This window comes from Rattus norvegicus, chromosome 8 (genome assembly GCF_036323735.1).
Source record: "Rattus norvegicus strain BN/NHsdMcwi chromosome 8, GRCr8, whole genome shotgun sequence".
In the NCBI taxonomy this organism is placed as follows: domain Eukaryota; kingdom Metazoa; phylum Chordata; class Mammalia; order Rodentia; family Muridae; genus Rattus; species Rattus norvegicus.
The window spans coordinates 105,700,867-105,718,337 of record NC_086026.1 but is presented as its reverse complement, the minus strand read 5'-3'; the positions used below and the strand labels follow the sequence as shown (position 1 = coordinate 105,718,337).

The window sequence follows — 17,471 nt, the reverse complement described above, 5'->3', positions numbered from 1 at the left end:
CAAACACTACAGAAACACATTTTTCCTGGCATCACATAAAATTTTATCCACAATTAATCACATATTAGGAGATCAAATGTACCTGAAACAACATCCTATATTCTATCTGATTACAATGGAATAAATCTAGATAAAAAGTAAAAGAAACGACAGAGAGTACACAAACCTATAAATATTAACACAATACTGAATGATAAACGGACACTGAATAACCAAGAAGCAGCTCACAGCAGCACACAATCAAAGCCCGTCAAAATCCTAGCACAGATGAGGGAAGGAGCCCCTGGCAGCTGAGGAGAGGTAGTCATTTCTCCCTGCAGGTATGGCCGCCCTCGCTCTAGTGGATGATCCTGTACTTGTGTAATACGGGCAGTACTTACTGGACAAAGAGGTATATTAAGATAAAAGAACATGATGTTGCTGAGAGGCAGATGTGTTGAGGAGACCCCCAAGTGAGGTTGGGAGGGCAAATGGAGGAGGACATGATCATAGTACATTTATACATGGGTGAAAAAATGAAGTTTTAAATGTTAATTTACCGTTTTCTTTTCAAATGTGGCTACTAGGGCTATCCAGATGACCCAGAGAGTAGAGTGCTTGCTGCACAAACCTGACCGCCTCAATCTGACCCTAATTTCTATGAGCAGAAAGGGAGCCAGCTCCTGCAAGTTGTCTTTGTCCTCTATACCTGTGAGTAAGCACATACAATAATAAAAAATGACGGAATAAACAAACGAATAAATATAACTTTATAGCTAAAATAAAAATAAAAAAGAACTTGAGATATGGCTCAGATGTTAAGAGTGCATATTGTTTATGGAAATGATAAGTTCATGTCCCAAAACTCATGTTAGAGAAATCAAAACTATAACTACAGCTCTAGAGGAGCTGATGCCAGGCTCCCATAGGCAACTGCTCTCATATGCACACACAATTTAAAATGGCTTAAGTAAGTCCTGACAGTATGAGGTTGGGGTCACAGGGACACAGAGACCACTGCCTGGACCTTTGTAGGCAATGCTGTCTTGGGTGGTACTTTCTGCTGTCACACAGCAGGCCTGTGTTTGAAGAAAATGGCCGTCCTGGAACCAGGGCTATTATAGGCAATGAGGGTCTTTCACACAGGACAGCCATGTCTTGGCCCTGTACCACCCCTTCCTGAATATGGAGGAAAAGTACATCTTGGGCTAATTCCTGAGGAATTTTTCCAGTTCTTTTAACTTGAAATGAGTGTAACAGGACCCTACATGCTTGGAACTGAGTTTAGCTTGTATTTTCTATCCAAAGAAAATATGATTACCCCAGAGACCATCCTGTACCGTATCAGTAGTGGGTTGACTGTCTATGTGATTAAGAAATATTAGAGTCTATTAGAGGATTTACTGATAATGAACAAAAAGAATAAAGCAGTTGACCATCAAACAAATCCAGGATGCAATCAACATGGGGAAGGTGCAGCTGGCACTGGTTCAGAAGCTACACAGAGCATATAAGGAGGTAAAAGAATCTCCTGGACCACCATATTTCTGTACAGAACATGATGTGTCCCAAGGAACAGGAGGAGCATGTGACAGACTGAGTGGAGAAACGTGGGGCAGAGCATTTCTGCACAGCAGGAAGAGGAGGCCACTGTCAAGTGCACTGAAGATCTAAAGCTACTTGCAGAGGCTCAAGCTCAGCCAGTTATGCAAATGTATCTACCTCGATTGAGACAGCCAGAGAGTTAACTCGAGTGAGAAAGAACTTGTCTGCGTGAAGAAGGCTTCCTCTACTGCTGTCTACTGAAATCACAGTGTTCCTTTACTGAGAAATGAACGTGGTCCACTTAGTCGCTTAACAATATTGGCCAGTAAGGCCAGAGCTGTTTGGTGATCACACTTGAATAAGCAATTTGCAGCAACTTGCTGCCTGACTAAAATCACCAAGCTATAGTTTTAAACTTGTAATTAGTTATACCATCTTGCAATAAAATGACATTTGAAACAGAAAACCGTGGCTAAGTCCTTAGAAGGATATATAAAGCCCTCTATCATCTGTAGCTCTCCTTCCCATTCTTGTCACCTGTAAATGTCCCCTTTTACTCTGAAATCTGTGCCCCCAAATATCTTCCATGCCTATTCTCACCACCTCAAATGTCTTTTCAGAGGCCAAGGCGCAGCACTTGCTTCATTGTTTACATGGCAATGTGACATACAACATGTTTATATGTACAAATCATTCTCCAGAGAAACGGATGTCTCCTGGCCTTTTGTAAATACATACGCCACACGGACAAGCATGCATACACATTATTTTAAGTAGAAATGACCTATTTTTTTTTTTTTACAACAACAACAAGAAAGAAAGAAGAATACAAAAGAGGCTGGGCATAGAAGCTAACTAAGGCTTGTAATTTCAACAGCAGAGTTGAAATCATTTCAACTCCAGTATTTACTACATAAAGAATCTCAGATCAAAATGGGCTACAAAGTGAGATTTTTGTCTTTAAATAAATAAATAAATAACTTTAAGATGAACCCGCAAGATGACTTAGCTAGTAAAAGCACATATAACCAGGTCTGACAATGGTAGGAAGAAAGAATAAATTCTTACAAGCTGTCCTTACTTCTACATGTACACCATGGAGTGAGAGAGAGAGAGAGAGAGAGAGAGAGAGAGAGAGAGAGAGAGTGTGTGTGTGTGTGTGTGTGTGTGAGAAAGTACACTGTAATCTCAGCAATCAGGCGTTCAAGGCCATTCTCAGCTACATGGGAAACTCAAACCAACCAACAAAAAATAAATAAAAGCTATGTAACTGTCTTTCCTAAGACTTATTCCTGTCTTTCTACTAGTTGTTAGTCACTTATTGTAGGATCTCTTCAAATAACGAAGGATAAGATTATTTTGTTATGCTTGCAGCAAATATATTTTTCAATTTGATAGTTTTAGCTGTGTGTTGTTTTTCTCTGAGACAGGCTCTCATTTTGTAGTTTAGTTAGTCCTGGAACTAGATAGCCCAGGCTGGCCTCCCAGCAACTCTCCTGCCTCACTCAGCCCTGTAAGTAACAGAATTACAAGATGTGAGCCAGCATTCCTTTTTGAGACCTGCCTTGCCTTGGCATCCAGTCATCCTACTGTCTCGGCTTCCCATGGACTGCAACTATAGGATGAGCCACAAAACCGGGCAGGAAATTCTCCACATACTGCTTTGGAAGTAGTCAACTTTATAAAACTTTTCTCTTAAAATTTTTAATATTAAAATGAAGGAGGTTGAAATAATACTGATTTACTTTTGTTCCCCAATCTGAAGAACACATTATACATAGGTAAACGGATGGATGGAAACACAGATGGTGATGGGGTTGGGGTTGCAGGCACACACATACACAGTCATAGTCTACCATTCTAAACAAGTTGCATTTCCAATTGTATACTATTCTTTCTTTTTTTCTTTTTTTTTTTCTTTTTTTTTTCTTTTTTTTCGGGGCTGGGTACCGAACCCAGGACCTTGCGCTTCCTAGGCAAGCGCTCTACCACTGAGCCAAATCCCCAACCCCTGTATACTATTCTTATAAACCATTGGTATATGTACAAAGGTTTATTAAGAAGTACAAGGTACATGTATAGTCCTCTCTTTTAATATGGTAAGACATTGACCTCTAAAACATTTGTCACGCCCACCAGTCTGCTCTAGTTCTTTTTTAACTCCATTCTTTTTTTTTGGGGGGGGGGGGTTCTTTTTTTCGGAGCTGGGGACCGAACCCAGGGCCTTGCGCTTCCTAGGTAAGCGCTCTATCACTGAGCTAAATCCCCAGCCCCAACTCCATTCTTTATACTTGGCTAAAACATGATTTTGTTCTTTTTTATTATCTTTTTTTTTTGGGGGGGGGGTTCTTTTTTTCGGAGCTGGGGATCGAACCCAGGGCCTTGCGCTTCCTAGGCAAGCGCTCTACCACTGAGCTAAATCCCCAACCCCTCTTTTTTATTATCTTATTCAGTCTCAGAAACACTAATTCTTAATGTTCTCACGTCTTTTCCATTCAGCCTAATTAATACTTATTTTGGTACATCGTTTTTTGACAAATAATTTGATAAGCTTACTATAAATCCTCAAGCAAGCTGGTTCACTATGTGTCTGGTTACACTATGCACTGCAAAGGGAGAGGTGACATGAGTTCTCATTATAAATGCATTTCAGGGATCCACTACACACCTACTGATCAAAAACTAAGCAGAAATTCATATTTTTAAAAGTTCTTCAATTGATTGGGAAGAATTGATGTTTCAAATTAAAAAAATAAGAGTTATTTCTACCACATTGAATTTACCTTTATAAAAGAGAAAGCACTTAGTAATTTGTTTCTACAATCTCTTTGTTCATGTTCTAGTGTCTCAATGTTCATCCCATCTTTAACCATTCTGTCACTGTCACTGACGCATGGCCAGATGGCAAGTAAGCTTTGTTCATAGGCCCTGTGAAAAGCAGAAAGCTGCACATTTATCTCAGACAAACAGCCTCTGAGTGGCTGTAGGAGATGGAGGTGGCTGGGTGTGACCACAGGACCAGAACTTATAGCTGTAAAAACACTCAAAACTTAATTGGACATTAATCTCATGAAGTTTATGAATTCCTCTCAGATGGCATCCAGATTGTATTAACAAATAAATCATTTTTAATCTACACTCAAGAAACTTTTCTACTATTTATAAAGTTTAGAATAATTAGAGATAGATCATAAATTAAAAAGTTGGGATCTAAAGATTTTATAATTTAGGACATAAGTTCAAACAGAACAAAAATCATCCATGAATTAGGAGTCACAGGCAGTTCTTTTCCTTAGAAAAATAAAAAAGGGATCCCTATGTTCCACAGCGACCTAAGTAGGTCACTCGGACCTCTGTAGGGTATTCGTGTTCTCACTTGACAGGATGATCCACAGTACAGGAAGATCACCGAAGCTTCCTACGTTAACAGTTGTATACATACATACATACATACATACATACATACATACATACATACACACACACACACACACACACACACACACACACACAAAACACACTTTACCTAGGTACATACATTTGCAGGTGTGATATAAGCATGGAGGTCAGAAGACACCTTGCAGTTGTTTCTCTCCTTCCACATGGGTTTTAGAGAGCAAAACTCATCAGGCTTGGTGGCAACCACCTTTACCCACAGAGCCTTTCTGTCAGCCCTGTATTTTTAGAAGACTACAAAAAGCAAGAAATCTTATGGATAAATAGCAACATTGACAAAATTTCCTGTGTACTAAAAAGTAATTCATATGTAGGCCTTGTGGGAAAGGCCTGAGATCCAAGCTAGTAGAGAGGCTGAGTCCAAAGGATTGAAATTTCAGTGAGCACTTACTGAGATCCTTCCTCAGAAAGGAAGAGGGCCAGCAAGATCGTTCGATGGATTGAAATGCCCGCTACCAAGCCTGCCAACCTGATTTTGATCCCTGGGAAACACATGTTTTTTTCTGATCTCCACACATGTGCAGCAGTATGCTTGTGTACATACAGAAACATACAAGACAAATAAATATTTGAAAATACTTTTTGTTTTATCTGAGACAGAGCCTTTCTATTATGTAGTCCTGGAATTTAGTATGGAGACCAGGCTAGCCTTGAACTCAACAGAGATCCACCTGCTTCTGCCTACCAAATGCTGGGATTAAAGGTATGCACCACCATATCTAGCTTAAAAAAACAAACAAAACTTTTTTTTTAAGTGAAAAAGAATGTATTTCAACGTTCAGAGTGCTTGACTAGATATACAAGGCTGTAGATTCAATTTAACATATTAAGGGGGAGAGAACCCACCATCTGTATTCTGGGGCTGGGTATCACATTCCCATAATCCATCTGTAACCTTAGGCTAAGGCAGGATCATGAGTTTGAGATCAGACTTGAGATATCCAGGCCAAACTCAGTTGCATACTTTCATTTAAAGTTCTGTCTCGGGGGTTGGGGATTTAGCTCAGTGGTAGAGCGCTTGCCTAGGAAGCGCAAGGCCCTGGGTTCGGTCCCCAGCTCCGAAAAAAAAGAACCAAAAAAAATAAAAAAAATAAAAATAAAGTTCTGTCTCTGGGGCTGGAGAGAAGGCTCAGTGGTTAAGAGCACTGGCTGCTCTTCCAGAGTCCTGAGTTCAATTCCCAGCACCACAAGGGACTCACAAGCACCTAAAATTGGATCTAATGCCCTCTTCTGGTGTGCAGACAAAGTACAGATATACCTAAAATCTTTTAAAAAGTTCTATCATCCTCATTCTTCCCTAAAGATTTACACACACAATGGTTGACAATAGAACAAGAATTTTTTCCAGTGATACAGGCACTCTGTAAAGTGCACATGTTCCTGTAAACAAACTTCACTCATGTTTCCATGGACAACTCCAATGAAGCCCACTGGGTCACACAGACGAAACAGGGGGGTGGGTAGAAGGCAGGCAAATTGGGAAGAGCAAGGGATTAGAAGCAACAATGGAGATAACAAAGGCAAGTTAGGGGGAGTAAATATGATTAAGATACATTATGTACATGTGTAAAAACATTATAATAAAATCTATTATGTATAATTAATACACACTAAGAAAACGCTAAGAAATAAGTTCTCCTCTTCCTATCACACAGAAAGAAAAGTACTCCAAGTCAATGGGTTTGTAGCATCAAAAATCTGCCAGGTTTTCACCACAAATGAATAATTTACCAAAACCAAAGTTCTGTGTTGTTATATCCCATGTTTAGAGCTATCACCTAAAAATTCACTTGAAAATCTGTTGTCTGAAATGTGGTAGAAAACTATGTTACTATACAATAAGCTCCTGGGTTTTCACCAGCATGGCAACAATCTGTAATCCTAGCTCTTAGGAAATCAAGGTAGGAGGATTATAAGAACTTTAAGACCAGCATGGGCTATGTAACATAATTATGCATACACAGACACACAGATAGGTACACAGAGAGTGTCCATGGATACATTGTAAAAGGTTTCTTTACATAAGAAATATAAACAGAATGCAAATTTTCCCTCTTACCCCTACCCCACCAATGACAAATTCATAGGTAGTCAACAATTATTCCAAGTTGTATAAGCCTATACAAGACAGTGAGAATAACCACATCAATTATTCTCTGGGTATACTGACTTGAGAAATAATAAGTAAACCTGACTTTTCTAAGACCTTAGTTGTTGTTTTTTTTTTTTTTTTTTTTTTTTGGTTCTTTTTTTTGGAGCTGGGGACCGAACCCAGGGCCTTGCGCTTCCTAGGTAAGCGCTCTACCACTGAGCTAAATCCCCAGCCCCAAGACCTTAGTTTTAAAGACAAACCCACAAGTGCATCTTATTCCTAAAGTCATCTATCACCACATGCTCTGAACGGTATACTAATAACTGTGGTAGAGCTTACTGGAAATTAAGGTATGATGGCATATGCCTGTATCCCAATCCCAGCACTCTGGAGGCTGAAAAGGGAGACAGTGGTAAGTCAGAGGCCAGCCTCAACTTGGGGGCGGGGGGGGGCTATTAATTAAGACCTTGCCTCAAAATAAGTCAAGCCTTCTATTTACAAACTTAATGTGGTAGAGCTCAGTTATTACCCCAGCATCTGGGAGATGGAGATATGAGGACCAGAAGCTCAAGACCATCTTCAACCATATCGTAAGTCTGAGGGCAATCTAGACTACTAGATATATAAATAGAGATGGAGAGAGAATATGAATGAATATGAATTAAGGAATATATGTGTGTATAAAGACACTATTCCTGGGCTACATAGTGAATCAAAGTCAGCCTGGGTTATGGAAGAAGACCTTGTCTCAATAAACAAACTGCTGTACAGGGCTTGTTTACTAAACCTCAAATCCAGAGTTCCACATCCAGACCACATAAACCAGAGTAGTGGCCTGTAATCTCAATCCTATGAAGGAAGCAGTTAGTATTAGATGTTAAGGTTGTACTTAACTATATAGTTTGTGGCCAGCCTGTCTTATAAGTGAAGATATAACTCTATCATAGAGTAATGGAAACTGGTTTTTATATAGGGTATATAAATTCCACTGGAATTTATATTCTTTGATCAAGACTGCTGTTATTCCTTCAGAGAGTATGTAGATCAATTTTAGAATTTTATCTAATCTTAATTAGTGCAATCAGCTGATAAACTTCAAAGTCTTTAGTCTGTCATCCTTATTTGAAGAATGCCTTCAAGGAAGCCTACAGATCCTAGCTTAAAACAAGAAAAAATTTTAATATTTTCCTTTAATGTTGAAGTTATTTACAGTCTTCTTGGGCCAATTAAATATTTAGAAGCTACATAATATTTGATCAATGCACAAAATTCAAAATGTAGCTAAAGAGTTTTTGGCAACTAAATACTACCACTAACTTTACAGAGTAAGATATGGGAAATAATAAATGCTTAACGTAAGAAGCCCTGGCGTTGGCACTGGAGAGGGGGTTCAGCAGTTAGGAGCACAATCTGCTCTTCCAGAATTCAGGGGATCTGATGCCCTCTTCTGGCACCACGAGCACCAGGAATATAAGTGGTAAGACAGAAATGTATTCAGGCAAAACACCGATATATATAAAATTTTTAAAAAGATCTGATGCATTAGCACCAGTTTTTAAAAGTCAGCCTTGCCTGGTGTGGTGGTGCACACTTTAATCCCAGCACTCAGGAAGTAGAGGCAGGTGGATCTCTAGGAGTTCAAGGCTAGCCTGGTCTATACAATAAATTTCAGAACAGCCAGGAATATATAGAGACCCTATCTAAAAAAAAAAAAAAAAAAAAAAAAAAATCAAAAGCTAAAATCAAACCCAAACCAAAAAAGGCTAACTTTAAGAGAAGTATAAAGAGGCCCAAGACATGCATAGCTCTGTGGATAAGGCGTCTTTTCCTCAAGGCTGATGACCTGAGTTCAATCTCAGGACCCAGGAGCCATGTAAAGTTGGGGGAAGAGAGCTGACCCCACATGTGTGCTACGGCATTCATGGTCCATCCCAGTAATAACAGTAAAAATTTTAAGAAAAGTATAATGGCTGAAAGGATACAGTTCAATGGTAGCATGTGTGTCTAGGTTCAGTCACTCACAGTACCAAGATAAAAGACCCCCATAAAGTTAGATGGGAGTGGTGGCCTATTTCTATCATCTTAGCGCTCCAGGGACAGAAGCAGGAGGATCAACCGTTCTAGGTCAGGTCCATCATGGTGGCTTACACCTTTAAAGCCAGCATGAGGGAAGTCGATCTGAGTTCCACGCCAGTCAGACCTACATAGTGAGACCCTACACTTGCCTTCCCCTCAATAGTTCAGCCTGAGCCACATACACATAGCTTCCCCACCCAGAAAGAGTAGCTGTAATACATGTACGTGCAAATTATATACGATCACAGAATTCCCTCTGTGTTACTTATGAAAAGAAAGGTTTTGGGCTGGAGATTTAGCTCAGTGGTAGAGCGCTTACCTAGGAAGCGCAAGGCCCTGGGTTCGGTCCCCAGCTCCGAAAAAAAGAACCAAAAAAAAAAAAAAAAAGAAAGGTTTTTACTTTATTCATAATGAATTTGATGAATAAAAACTTTTTAAAAATATATGACTGCTTTTATTACATACATATTATCTTCCTTCCTGTTCTTTCCAGTGAATAAACATCACCCTTTTCTCCATGAGTAACCTAAGCTGACGATTTTTTTCACGGACAAACTGCAACTTATCACTTCAATCATCAAAACATTTCTTCCATATTTCTCATCCAGAAAATCCTTGGAATAAGTCTCATGTTTCTTGTAGACATGGCCTATCAACACGGACAACTGTTTCCTACTCCATTTGAAGCCTTTGTGACTACTGTACAATTATAAACTTCTGCAACTAAGCATTTTCTATATATTTTATTTGACTTTGGGCTTTACGAGTTATATCCAGTATGTTTTATTTCCTATAATTTAAATGCACTAAAACTTTCTCCTATTTTCATTACACAATTCTTAAAGTTTCTTTTTAAAAGCTGCTTTAACAGAAACTTATACTCATTCTTGTTATGTTGATTCTCAAATCTGACTATAAAGGATGAATTTTAAATAAATGATAAACAGCTGTTTTATTTATTCACCATTTAGGTCGGATTTATGACCCCTCTCTCCTCATTTCAGCTACTGTTGAATTTTGAATGAAACAACTTCAATTGTAACAGAAGAAACATCTGTTGCTTCTTTTTCTTCATCAGGGCTTTCCTAACTGAAAGAAAGGCTCTCTGCCCCTCTCCAACTCCCCCTCCCTATCCACACTGAGTTCCTTAAACTTCTTTCTTTAAATTCATTTGAAGTAAATTACTTAAAATATTGTCATAGCCATTAAAGTATTATAGCTAACAAAAACATTTATTCCCTTATTAAAGCAAAAAAAAAATGTTTTTAAAAACCCAAGATATGTGCTCCACAGAATATAAGCTGTAACCGTAACACAGACTTCAAGGGTGCACTCGAAATGATCGACTCAATCAAGCTGTTACACATTCGTGGCTCACTAAGAATTGTTAGGAATAGGATTTTCTTCACAGTATCCAGACTCTGTAGCGCTCCTTGTGTGCTGTATTTTCTTTGCCAATCCAAAGCTAACATAACGGCAGTCACCACCCCGAGAGGCAGACACCAAATGGTGCCACCCCCTCTCACACGGCGCCTCATAATAAACCATCAAGCAGTGGAATGCACCGGCTCCTTTATGAGCAAACAATGCCGGAGCTTCATTAGAATACAGCTGACATTTTCAAAGCACAAATACTTTGAAGAAAATTGTACTAGGGAAAAAAAGGAATGAAATAACTACAAAGGCTGAATTTTTTTCATGTGTCAGGTTGATTTCTAAAGATTCTGAGGAAGTATACTTCAATGTTGACAATTTAAAAGTTTTCATAAATGGAAAAATATTCAATAAGAGGAAACCTTATTTTATTTACTGGAAAAAAATGAAAGTAAAAGCTACCACTAGAATTGCTTCCACGAGGAATAACTATGAAGTACCTTTAAAATGATGGATGTCTGCAACTGCTTCTTTAACTCCTAAATAGAGAAAGCTGAATTCCAGAATTATCTCTGCATTGTAATTAATTTATATAAATAGCTGAGGATAAACTAGGATAACTACCCCTCCCCCACCCTACCCCCATGCTCTGTAGGTTTTCTATCTGTAACCAGCAAGGACGTCTTGAGATCAGCATGTTCCTGGCTACTTTTCTATTTAGCCTGGCAGCTGCTTAAGAAATAAAAACGCAGTAAAAACTCCCGGGGTTGTGAGAAACAGACTGGTCTCTCTTACCTGGTCTAAGGAAGCATGCCTCTCACTGCAGTACCAACAACACTCTACAGTCTTTGTTACCATTCAGTGGAAACTTGAGACTGTGTCAGACGTAAGCAATCGAGCTCAGACAAGCTCAACTTAAAATACTTCTCAATAAAACTAAAAAGATGCTCAAGAAAACCGGTCAAGATGTGTGCTACCACCCAAGAAAGAAAGACACATCCAAAAAAAAAACCAAAAAAACCTCAAAACCCAGTGCTAAGAAAGGAGCTTTTCTGCATGGAGCTTGGCTTTCTTGCTAAATTACAAAGGCTTCTTAAAATTAGGGGAAAAAAAAAAAAAAGCTTAAAGGTAAAAAGTGATAAAATGCCTAAATCTAAGCTATCTTTTTTCTAAATGCCATTTGAATTTTAAGTAATTTAAGAATAAAATTAACTTACTCACAAGACCTGCATAGTTGGAATTGTACATGTCCGACTGTCTGCGGGCTCCAAGGCAGTCAGTCACAAAGCAGAGGACCTTACTGCATTTTGAAAGCAGAGCAAATGCACCATGAATTTCCCAGAAAAAGGGGAGGAGAAACTCCTGAAAAACTGCTCAGAGCTTTCTGAGCTTGGTGAAACTGTCCAGCCCTTGTGGGAGGGAAGAGTCCTGTCCTGCCCCTGAGATAGGCCCTACTTCAACGCCAAAGTGATTGACAGGCTCATTTCTGATATCAACAAAGAGCAGCTGAGCTGTGCTGTTTGCCCTCCCACTTCCCACAGTTAGTCTTCAACTTTCTGGGTTGGTCCTTTTACATCTAGGGTAAGTACCTTTCTCCATTTTCTCAAGAGAGCAACAATTATTTTGACCTATTTTTAAACACTTAATTAAAGTTACATACCTAATCATCTTACTCAACTTTCCAACACAGGAAATTTAACAAAAGATGACCTTTTAAAGTTCATTTCCAAGTCTACTCTTTGCAATGTCAGATAACTATAAGATTAGCTACCAATATTAATAAACCTTTGCTGCAATAATATTACAAATAAGGCAATAAAAATAAAATTTCCAACTGGCGAGATATAAAAAAATAATAAACTAAAGCAGTTATCTGTGACTATGTAAGTTTAAAAGAAGCAATTCCATCAACAAGCATTTACTGACTACTGATCATAGCCAAGTGCTATCTTCAGGCCTGGGGATGCAGTAATAGTGAAAGCATTCAAAAGTCAAACTAAAATCCCTGTCTCCAGTGGACTTAGCACCTTGTCACGTCTCTGATCCCAGAGAGTTCCACAATCCAACATGACTAAGGTGGTCAGTCTGTCTCTTATCATACATCACCTACACTGGAAAAATTCCCCTCTGAAAGTAAGGTTTTCTTGCTTCTTTGTTGGCTTTTCTCTACTCAGAGCTGGACAGTGATTAAAGTTCAAATATAATTTACCTTGTATATTTTTTGGGACAGGCTCCTTCTTTGTAGCCCAGGCTGAACTACAACATGCAGAAATGCTATCACAGCCTCCTAAGTGTTGCAATGACAGGGTTGAGCCACCAAATGCATTTTTTAATGTATTCTTGACAACAGCTCCAGGAAGGAAAGAATTTTGTGCTTTGCTTTTATTTCTGCATTCTCAACATCTTAAACACTACATGTCTGACATTCCGATCAAGATTGACTGGAAGAGACTAGATTATTTTTTATTCTAATTTGTCTTTTGCTAACACATATTACACTAAATGCACACAGACATGTGCCAACAATGATATAGCATACGGTATGAATTAGCTCGTTTTTTAAAAATCTGAAAATACACCTGTAGAACCTCGAATCTTTTCATTCTACTATCTTAAGGTACCATGGTGTGTCTACTCACTGTACCTGGGCAATCTGTTAAAATTCAATGAACTGGGGCCAGGATGGCTCAGTGATAGGAGCACTTGCTGCACTTTGTAAGGATCCAGGTTTGGTTCCCAAGCTCGATTTCCAGCATTCATATCGGGCAGCTCACAACTGCATGTAACTCCACCTCCAGGAGACCTGACACCCTCCTTCTGGCTCCATGGAAACACACACATACAAATAAATACATTTTTAAAAGTTCACTGATGGGGCTGGGGAGATGAGATGGCTTAGCAGTTTAGAACACTGGCTGCTCTTTTGAAGACCTGGATTCAAGTCCCAGCACTCACAGGACAGCTCAACAACTGTCTGTAGCCCCAGTTCCAGAATATATAGTGCCCTCACACAGACATGCATGCAGGCAAAACACCAATGCATACTAAAGAAAAAAAATCATTAAAAAAACTTGACAGGCAATAGTGGTGCAAGCCTTTAATCCCAACACCCAGGAGGCAGAAGCAGAAGGATCTCCAAGTTCAAGGCCAGCCTGGTCTACAGAGTGAGTTCCAGGACAGCCAGGGCTACACACAGAGTAATAACCCTGTCTCAAAGAGCAACAAATTAATTAATCCAAAATTAATTAAAGAATCCATATACATGCACACACACATGCACAGGCATACACACTGTAGTTTCAAAAGCTTTAAAGCATCCTCTTCAATGGTTTCTTCTTAATCTTTTATATATAAACTCCATTTGAGGTTAGAGAACTGGCTACGGTTCTCTAGGTCCTGACTGCTCTTCCAGAGGACCCAAATTTGGTTTCCAGTACCCAAACGGTGGCTCACAACCATCTCTAACTCTAGTTCCATGGCATCTGATGCCTTTTTCTGGCCTCTGTAGGTGGGCACTACATATACATGGCACTCAGACATATGTGCAGCCAAAACAGCTACACACACAAAAAAAATTTAGATCTATTTATGCATCACTAATACAGCTGTTGACTAGAAAACACCAGATGGAGCCAACAGTCTCTCTTCCAGTTTTAGATATTGATTTAAAAAAAAAACAAAAACTGGAATTTGTTATGTATACTAGCAACAAAACTAAATATTCACATTCAATGACAGACTTATGAATTTATAAGTAAATATGATACAGTACAACGATTGCTAGTTGGCCACATTAAGAGTGGCAATTAGTAAGCTTGAACTTGTGCTTTCTCACCTATTAAATAAAATGTCCAATCTTAACCAGTATGAGACCAAGCCAAAGGATCCAAGAAACCACTTGCTTGAATAAGTATTTCTTTGTTGATTTCTTTTCTTTCTTTGAGACAAGGTTTCTTGGTGTAGCCTTGGCTGTTCTGGAACTTGCTCTGTACACCAGACTGGCCTCAAACTTAGAGATCCATTGGCCTCTTCCTTCCAAGCACTGGGATTAAGGTGTGCATCACCACCACACACTAACACTGACTTCTTAAAATGTCACACAGTAAACATTTACCTTTGCTTGTTCCATGACCTGCTGTTAGTGAGGCATCTACCCTTGGTGCTTGCTAGAGTCTAGATCTACACATTCCCTCAAAGGCACAAAGTTAAAAGCTTTCGTCCTAGCTGGGCATAGCAGCACTAGTGGGCATCACTTGGCTGGGCAGAGGTAGATGGCTAGCCTGGTCTGCATAGTGACCAAAGCCAAAACTACATGAAGAGACCTTGTTAATAGTAGTAGTAGTAGTAGTAGTAGTAGTAGTAGTAGTAGTAGTAGTAGTAACAGCAGCAGCAGCAGCAGCAGCAGCAGCAGCAGCAGCAGCAGCAGCAGCAGCAGCAACAAGAACAACCACTACTAACTACCATAACAACCACAAGTCTTGGTCAGCCAGTAACGCTGTCAGGAGGTAGCAGAAAGTTTCAGATATGGGCCTAACAAGATGCACCTTTAAATGGGTTTTCGAAACTCCAAACCATGAAGGTTGGGTTCCCAACCATGAGGTTAGCGGGCTTCTGCTGTAACGTACTGCACCACTACAGACCCAAAGCAATCTAGGTTTATCATCAGTTATAAACTAAAACCTCCAAAGGATGAGCCAAAGCAAACATTTCTTCTCTTTGACTTATGTCAAATATGTGTTATAGTGACGAAGTGATGACAAGATGCTGCTTTCTGAAAAATGTGCACTCCCCTTCTGTAGGGCATTTATCATTTCCACATAGATGACTACTAAAATCCTTCTTAATGAACTCATGCCAAAGACTTGTTTTAAATTTTGGTGTGTGTGTGTGTGTGTGTGTGTGTGTGTGTGTGTGTGTGTGTGTGTGTGTGTGGTTTAATAACATGTGCCATCGCATGTATCTGGGGTTCCAGAGGACAAGCTTCAGAATCAGTTTTCTCCTTCCACTACGGATTTCAGGTCTAAACGCTTATTAGGCCCTTGCAGTAAGCATTTTCACCCTGTGAGGCATCTCACAGACCCTAAAAGATGAACCTTTGAAGAACAAACAAAATCCACCTGTTTTAATGATACGGCAGTAAGCTTTCTGAGTTCATGTCAGATAGGACTTTGCTCATGTGCTGAAGGATGGGTACCAGTATAGCACTGTGAAGAAGTAACCACACTTAAGGGGTGAAAACTTTCAGAGATAGGCTCGAATCTCATCAATACATCAATACTATCCTCAAAGGCTAGGTCTTAATTACTTGTGAACAGACTATTATAAGAAGATGACACTTGATCTCCAACTCCCTTCCTTCTTACTTTGCCCTGCTTTCATATCCCGCCCACCCATGTTATTTTACCATCTGGTATACTATGATTGCAGCTGGAAGGACTTACCAAAAGGCTAGAGTTGACTTTGCAATTGCTGCCTCCAAAACTGTGACCTAAATACATCTCTTAATTTTATTTAGGTGTCTTGTTACAGCCACGTAAAATGAACTAAGGCAGCTCTGAAAAAATGAACACCGCGCATATAGGTTGTCTTCTCTGCTGCTTCCAACTGGTTGTCTCTTTATATATGGAGACACACTACTGTGTATAGAGAACTATGGTCACTAAGGCAATTAGAGAGACAAGAAGGAGAAAGAAAAGAGTTTCGCAATTCCATAGGAAGAACAACAATATCAACCAACCAGACCACTCCCCACTACCACCAGAGCTCCCCAGAGACCAAAGAGTACACATGGAGGGACCCATGGCTCCAGCCGCAAGTGTAGCAGAGGATCACACCGTCTGTCATCAACAGGAAGAGAAGCCTTGGTCCTGGGAAGGCTGTTTCCCCAGTGTAGGATAGTGCCGGGGTGTTTAGGTGAGAGTGGGTGGTGGGTGGGTGGGAGTGGGAGCACTTTCATAGAAGCAGGAGGATGGCAGAGGAGAAAAAGGAGATAACATTTGAAATGTAAATATATAAAGTATCCCATTTAAAAAAGAAGACTTTGCGACAGAAGGAGCAACTAGCTGCAAGTGGCTAAACAGAAAGAGCCACTTCTTTAAACTTGCAAATATACCTGGCCCGTGCTATTCTGTCTTGGAATCTTTAGTTTGATTCAGGAAAGTTTCTTCTGCAGCCTGGTCTTTTTGTTTGTTTGTATGAGACAGGGTCTTTCTGCATAGTCCTGGCTGATCTGTAACTTGCTATGTAGACCAGGTTTGCCTTGAACTCACAGAGATCCACCTGCCTCTGCTGCCCTGCCCTGAAGTCTGTTTTTTAAGTCAGGGTCTCACTCTGTGACCGGCTTGGCCTTGAGGCGATCCTCTGGCTCTAGACTTACCGGCAGAAGTCCTTACTCTGGGTAGGCTTGCTCTTTCTGCCTTTTCCTTTTCCTTTCCACCTCCCCCGCCTCGCTGCCCCCAATAGTGTCATAGGATAAAGTGCAGTGTTCTCATCATACAGCACTGAAATCGGGGCTGGAGAGACGGCTCCATGGTTAAGGGCACTGACTGCTCTTCCAGAGGTCCTGAGTTCAATTCCCAGCAACCTCCTGGTGGTTCACAACCATCTACAGATGCCCTCTCCTGGTGTGTCTGAAGATAGCTACAGCGTACTCACATACATAAAATTAAAAAGAAAGAGTTTCCTATCAGAAACTGTTTGGACAAGCTGATAGAACTTTCTCTACATAATACTAAAATTAGATATTCACATGCAAAATAGCAACTTTACCCCTCATCTCATTCTATATACAAGATTAGTAAAAGTTTACTAGATTTAAATTTAAGAGTTATAATTATATAATTTCTAAATAAAAAGGTAAGGAAAAGTTTTAGTAAAATAAGCCCATATTTTCTTTTGTTTCAAGACACAATTTGACAATGTTCCTAGATTATCCTAAAATTTACTATGT

General features: G+C 39.7%; 1 protein-coding gene and 1 pseudogene across 25 annotated transcripts in view; one reads left to right on the top strand and one right to left on the bottom strand.

Moving 5' to 3' along the window:
• Tfdp2 (transcription factor Dp-2) overlaps positions 1-17,471 on the bottom strand; it is a 141,009-nt gene that overhangs the window by 62,689 nt on the left and 60,849 nt on the right. For 3 of the 25 annotated variants that reach the window (XM_006243561.5, XM_063265218.1, XM_063265219.1), the window contains exon 1: positions 11,740-11,915. The exons of 15 other annotated variants lie outside the window; for them this stretch is intronic. In XM_006243561.5, the coding sequence (XP_006243623.1) occupies positions 11,740-11,770 (31 nt within the window). In that variant the 5' untranslated portion in view covers positions 11,771-11,915. Of the gene's footprint in view, positions 1-539; positions 689-11,022; positions 11,057-11,317; positions 11,446-11,739; positions 11,919-17,471 lie in introns of those variants that run through there. 7 more of the 25 variants (NM_001106847.2, XM_063265217.1, XM_039081186.2 and 4 more) reach the window with 7 other exon arrangements.
• Atp5pb-ps1 (ATP synthase peripheral stalk-membrane subunit b, pseudogene 1) lies at positions 1,018-2,370 on the top strand (annotated as a pseudogene).